This window comes from Alligator sinensis, unplaced genomic scaffold, assembly GCF_000455745.1.
Source record: "Alligator sinensis unplaced genomic scaffold, ASM45574v1 scaffold850_1, whole genome shotgun sequence".
Taxonomy (NCBI): Eukaryota; Metazoa; Chordata; order Crocodylia; family Alligatoridae; genus Alligator; species Alligator sinensis.
This window is the reverse complement of record NW_005842742.1, coordinates 395,564-402,112: the sequence shown is the minus strand read 5'-3', so window position 1 is coordinate 402,112 and position 6,549 is coordinate 395,564. Positions and strand designations below refer to the sequence as shown.

Sequence of the window (6,549 nt, the reverse complement as noted above, 5' to 3'; positions counted from 1 at the left end):
ATGGGGCTGATGGAGCTAGGAACTAGCTTTCTTGGGGTCCATCCCCAAGCTTTGGGAAAGGCATGGAGGCTGCTGACTTCTCTGGTCAATCACCCACCTTGGATGGTCTAGGCCATAGGGCCCCGCTCTTCTCTGCTCCCCCCTGCCCACCTGGGCCACAATGGCTTCCCCCACTTCCTGGAAGAAGCAAATACTAAATGATTGCTCAGTAACCACCAGGATTGTGCAGCCCCAGTGCTGCATGGGTCATTTCAGCTCATTGGTACTGTACATTGGCGGTGGCATCATTGTTCATGCTTCTCATGTAGATGTGCCCACTGAATAACAGCAACCAGGGATCCAGGTTCTTCATTCAGCCTTTCAAAAACAAAGAGCATGTTGTTATTCTGGGGTGTTATGCATACAAGGAAATATGGTATTGTTCTTATTATCATCATGATTATCTTTATTATACTTTCTTATCCAGAAATGCCTGGAACAGCACAAACCCCAGTTAAAATATCACGACATTGGGTTGAATTTCAAGGACTTTCCCTCCAAATCTCATTGTTTCTGTCTAGCTATTTACGCTGTGTTTTCTCGTCAGGGAGACCCCGATAGGAAGGAACAAAGAGGCTTTTAGGGAGAGGCATGGAGGCTGGTGACTTCTCTGGTCAATCACCATGGATGGTCCAGGCCATAGGACCCCCTCTTCTCTGCTCCCCAGAACCCACCTGGGCCACAATGACTTCCCCCACTTCCTGAAAGAACCCATGAGTCCTAGGTGTTAGCCCCCCCCTTCCCCCATAATCCATTAGACCTCCAACCCCATCCTAGAGCTGAGGGTGCAACCCTCAAGTCATGGACCCTGCTTCATACTCACCCTGCTTCAACTCAATAAAACTCTGAATTGGCCTGAGGGGGACGACCCAGGTGTCTGGGCTGGGCATGGAACCCAATCGGACACACATACATGATATAGTTTCTGTCTGAACAATGACACTGGGATCAAATCCAAGGCTGCAGGTCTCCACTGAGCTGAGCTGGCCTGGCTCTGGTCACTGCAAAACTTGTGCTCCAAGCCAGACCCTGGAGAAGGGAAGAGAAAAGCCGCCATCAGGATCTGGCCCAGGTTCAGAGGGGAGGCCCCAAGCTCAGCCCCTCACTGTTCTGCTCCCTCAAGGCCCCTCCCAATGCCTGTGGCCTCTCCTACTGCAACCACTTATTTCTGTGTCATTTGATATGAATAGTACAATTGTTTTGTCTGTCAATACTCCTTTAAGCCAGATTTTACTCCACTTTCTCCTACTACTTTCATACTCCTACTATCACTACTCTTATTAGTATTACTGGGCTCCTATACACGTGCAGGGAGGCTGCTCCAACCCACTGCAATTACAGTGCATCAGAGCAGACTTGATTAATCAAGTTTGCTGGAGAGCGGTAATTACCATGCTCCAGCAGACTCCAGCGTCATGTGTATCAGCATCCCCATGCTGAAAAATGACAGCGCGATGCTTTAAATTAAAGCTTGCTTGATAAGCTTTAATTCAGTTCAAAATGCCCCACCACCATTTTTCAGCATGGGCATGCTGATACATTTGACACTCTGGGAGTTTTTAATTAGCGTGGCTCTCAGAGCTGCATTATTTACAGCACCCCCGCCTCCTGGAGCATGTGTACAAATGCTCACTATGTTTTCTTGTACAAAATCATGCACCTTTTCCCCCAAAAAGCAGCTACTGGAAATTTCAGGGCACATTATACACAAGAAATATGGTAAGAGCAGTTTCTGCTGTTTACCGGTCAAAAGGGAAAGTAAAATTCACAGGGAGTAGTATAAAGAGCAGGTCCCTGGTTGCTGTTATTCAGTTAGTTATTACAAGAAGTAACTGAGCACATCTACACATACGCCCGACTGTGCAGCTGTTACTGTGCAATCATTTAGTATTTGCTAAAGCAAATATTAAATGATTGCTCAGTAACCACCAGTATTGCACAGCCCCAGTGCCGCAGGGGTCATTTCTGATCCTACTGCACAGTAGCTCGTTGGTACTGTACAGTAGTGGTGGCATCATGGTTCATGCCTCTCGTGTAGATGCACCCACTAAATAACAGCAACTAGGGATCCAGGTTCTTCATTAAGCCTTTCAAAAACAAAGAGTATATTGTTATTCTGGGATGTTATACAACAAGGAAATATGATATTGTTATTATTATCATCAGGATTATCTTTATTATACTTTCTTATCCAGAAATGCCTGGAATGGCACAAACCCCAATTAAAATATCACGACATTGGGTTGAATTTCAAGGACTTTCCCTCCAAATCTTATTGTTCCTGTCTAGCTATTTGAGCTGTGTTTTCTCCTCAGGGAGACCCCGATAGGAAGGAACAAAAAGGCTTTTCATTCCCAGAGAGAAAGTCCCTCCCTGTGCCCCACCCCCAATATCTGAGCTAAGAGGCATGGCAGTCTATTCTGGACCTAACCCCACAGCAGCCCCCTCTGGGGCTTCAAGGCTAAGCCAGGATCTTGGTCATCTCCCTTTGTTCACCTCAAATTTCGCCCCCTCAAAATACAGCCCATATGTAACAGAGAACCCCTGCCCCTGTTATACTAGTAGGGGTTGAGTCCATAAGGGGCCAGGGATTGGGCAGCTAATGAGGCTATTGATTGCACCCAGCACTGGGGGAAAAGAGACAAAGCACATGTCTACACATGCTTTTATGCTTGACTAAACTTAATGTGGATTTACCTAATGCGCATTTAGGTGATTTAGGCACGTGTCTACATGTGCACACACTAAGGCACGTTAACGCGATATGTGGACCAACTTGGGACTAAAGTTAGTCCAAAGTCAGTTGACACACACTGTGTTAATGAGATTTGGTGCATCTACACATGCATTAAGGCACTTTAGCATTAAGCACATGCATTAAGGCGCTTTTTGCAAGTATCAAATTTAGACATGAATATCCTACAATTGCCATATCTAAGGTGCATTAGGGGTGTGCACATATAGATGCATGCCCTTATTACATCTTAAATCAAGCTAAAGTGCCTTAAATTGGCATGTGTAGATGTGCCCAAAAGGAACCAATCAGGTGGCCGAAAGCAGGTTGGACTGAGGAATATAAGCCCAGTCCCTGAGCTGGAAAGTGACAGTCTGGCCCTGAAGGCTGCAGGGTAAGGAGATCTGATGTAAAATGGTTGCAAGAGGTAGGCTGACTGGTGCCCAGCTACTGCCAGAGAGCTGAGAAGCGGCAGCCAAGGGGAACTCCTAGTCTGTAGGGGAAGTATTAACTCAGGGTTGGGAGGGTTTTGCTTTAGAGCCAGGAGGCTGGCATTTGTATTTTCAGTTAGATTGACTGAAGGACTGGGATGGGCTATAAGGGGTGAAGAGGAAGTGTAGACAGGGGTGCTTGAGAGTGCCCCCCTGCAATAAGCACCAGAGGTCAGGCCCTGAGACAGAGGGGCAGAGACTATTGAGGTGCAAGTAGACCCCTGCAAAGGAGATTGCTATTCAGGCAAGGCCAAACCCAGGAGGTAGAGGTCTTGAACAGTAGGCTCAGGTGAAGGGTGTGGCCAGAGAGGAAAAGGAGGCTAAGGCTGTGACAGCTGAGACGCAAAACAAATGCCCCAGAAGCCAATGGGGTGTACCCCTTAAAAGGGAAATACTCTGAGAAGGGCAAAAGGCCCCAGGTCAGATCAGTCTATCCCAGAAGGTGACAACCAACCCTCAAGGACCCCTCCTATCAGCAATGAACAACATCAAAGTCATGGCGGGTGAGTGACAGGAAGCAAAGTGGAGTTAGGAAGGAACTGGAAAGTGGGGTGAAACCCTAATCAACCCTTGTTGGTCAGGAATTGCAATCCTCCTTCCGCAGGGGGCATGGCCACATGGAGACCCACTACTGGAACCCAAGGGAGGCACCTCTAGCCAGTGCTGCCAACTTCCGCCACTAGGGAGCTCCAAGCATCTATCTCCTTGCTGCCCCCACCTGCTGGAATTCCTCCCCCGCCCGGCAAATACTGTTTTCCCCAAATGTGAATACAAACCAGGCAGCTCAACATGTCTCTTCCCTCATTCCCTTTAATGAACCATCAGAGAATCAAACTGGTGTGGAGCCCAAGGGCACCAGGGCAAGGCATGGCAGAGTGGTTGCAGAGTGGGCACTCTGGGCTTCATTGCCTTTACATGGGCTGAGGCTCAGACAAGAAGCATTGCTAGGATCAGCCCAATGAAGGATGGGAGCAGGAGTCTGCCACGTCCTGCGGCTGAGCTGGCAAATGCAGTGGGTTTTGTGCACGTCTGTAGGTCTACCAGGATACCAAACTTTTTGATGGCATCTCCGAGGTTGCAGGTTGGTGGTGTTGCACAGCCTTTGTGGGGTGTTGGGGGCTTGGCAGCACCTCAAGACAGGAAAGGAGAGGGATTGGTGTCAGGATATATCCATTCCTCTATCCAGTCCCTGTCACTTCCCCTCCCCTTAGACCACCCAAGACCTCCAGCAGCCTGACTCTACTCAGATTCCCCCAGCCCTGCTGCACCCTAGGAGGAGGAAGGTCATGGAGTTACCAGGATCCGATGAAACTGGTTCAGCTAAGTGCAGGCATTCAGTCTCCTCTCCAGTGCAAGCCACCCTTGCAATACTGCAATCATTTGTATCCCCAGTTGTTACACAGGTGGGGCAGTACAGCCCATTGGGGATGATGTTCTCTGCAGGCACTGCAAGGAACAATGCAAGGGGTGTCAGCTCACGGGTGCACCAGACAACCCCAAATCCTTTCCCCAGGGACATCAGCTAAGGGCACAAGCTACCCCTGAGTAGATTCCTACCCAGCCCAGGGATCCAGTGAGACTCAATGGGGCACTCCCGGCAGGACCAAAGAACCAAACAGGCCCTGAGTGGCTTATCCTCCAGGGTGGAGATGAACCAATGGTAGGAGGAAATAGAGCTGGGGGGCTGAGAGGCAGGGACATGGTTACGTACGTTGAACAGAGGTGTGCTTGCAGGAGTCCCCGGTGCAGCAGGTGAAGGCTAACCTATATGTCACTGAAGAATGAAAGATGGCTGGACTCCGTCCACAGACACGGGAAGTCACGCAGCCCTTCATAGTCTGGATGTACTTCACTGAGCCTATAATGGAGAAGAAGGAGCTGAGCCCCTCTGACATTTCAACCCCAGAGCCCTGCTCTGAAAAGGGAAGGTCACTTCCACACCCTCACCTGGAGTGGAAATGGAGGCAGAAGCAGGAAGTTGGGACATACCTGAGGTCACAGAGACCCTGGAGTAGCACCCAGGGGTCCAGGATCCCACCTCTCCTGCTCCCCCTATTCTGAGCCCCCAGTCCCCAGTGTCCTCCAAGAGTGGGGACAGAACCCAGGCATCTCGGCTCCCCGATCTCCCTACTCTTACCCCCAGACTCCACTCCCTTCCCGGAGCTGGGAGAGAACACAAGGGTCCTGGGCTCTCAAACCTGGTTCTTATTGAACCACTGCTTAAACACTGGACTCACCAAAGCTTCCTGGTAACTCTACCAGAGCAATGAAGCAGCTGTCTTCTCCAGAGCTGCAGGCCATCATTTTACCATTGCAGGTGTTGCCTATACCACTGCAAACCTCACATTCCAGGCAGGTCCCTGGAGAGGTGAAGACAAAATGCTCCATCAGGATCTGGCCCCTCCCTGACCCAGGGCTTGGACAGGAAGCCCAGGCCCAGCCCCACTCCCAGTCACCTCCCAGTCCCTTCAGTCCCCAGACCCTGGACTGGGGTGAGCCAGCCACGCTGGGGCTCTGGAGGACAAGTCAGAGCCACTGAGACCCGCTGGGGACTTCTAGGGGGCAATGATGTCAGCCTCAGCTCAGGCTTGGGCATTTCATATAGGGACAAGCTTGTCTAGGTAATGGTGCCTCTCACCTGCAACCAGGAGAGTAGAGAGGAAGAGGAGGATGATAGGAACCTTCATCACAGGAGCAAAAGGTGGTTGGGCTCAGGGGAGGTTCTTTGGTACAGCAGACACTCTTAATGCCGAATCCTGAAAGAGATCAAGAGGATTGCACAGGGGGCCAGAGTCATCAAATCAAAGAATTGGAGAAGTGGGGTTGGAAGGGACCTCCGGGGGTCCTTTCTAACCCAACCCCCTGCCTGAGGCAGGATCAGCCCTGTCCAAACCATCCCAGACAAATCCACAGTCTGACCTCTTAGTAAAACTACAGTCACCCTGACCCACAACAAGAACCTTCCACAGGTCAAGCTGGAAGATCACAGCATCTAATGTCCTGCTGCTGCAAAAGGTTGTTCACATGCATTGAAGAGATCTCAGGCAACCAGTCATACCCCCAGTACAGGGAAGACAGCACCCTCCCAGTCCATACAGATCGAATTAGGGGGAAAATTCCTTCCTAACTCCAAATGTGGCATCAGGCTGACCCTGAACAGAGGAGCAAGACCATTTTGCCAGGATGCTCTGGCTTTTGTCCCAACAGAAGCATTGGTACAGTGCTGTCACCATCCCCAGCCTGGGCTCTAGCCAACATCCAGTGCCTCTAAGTGAAGCTTTAAAA

At 50.2% G+C, this 6,549-nt stretch overlaps 1 protein-coding gene across 1 annotated transcript in view; it reads right to left on the bottom strand.

Annotated features, from left to right (window-relative positions):
• Positions 1–939: 939 nt before the first annotated feature.
• LOC102368396 (phospholipase A2 inhibitor and Ly6/PLAUR domain-containing protein-like) overlaps positions 940–6,549 on the bottom strand; it is a 6,045-nt gene continuing 435 nt past the window's right edge. Inside the window, exons 2-7 of the mRNA XM_025216461.1 lie at positions 5,903–6,020; positions 5,502–5,624; positions 4,976–5,122; positions 4,561–4,710; positions 4,041–4,394; positions 940–1,068 (exon numbers count right to left, since the gene is read on the bottom strand). Of these exons, the coding sequence (XP_025072246.1) occupies positions 4,192–4,394; positions 4,561–4,710; positions 4,976–5,122; positions 5,502–5,624; positions 5,903–5,951 (672 nt within the window). The 5' untranslated portion in view covers positions 5,952–6,020 and the 3' untranslated portion in view covers positions 940–1,068; positions 4,041–4,191. The remainder of the gene's footprint in view (positions 1,069–4,040; positions 4,395–4,560; positions 4,711–4,975; positions 5,123–5,501; positions 5,625–5,902; positions 6,021–6,549) is intronic.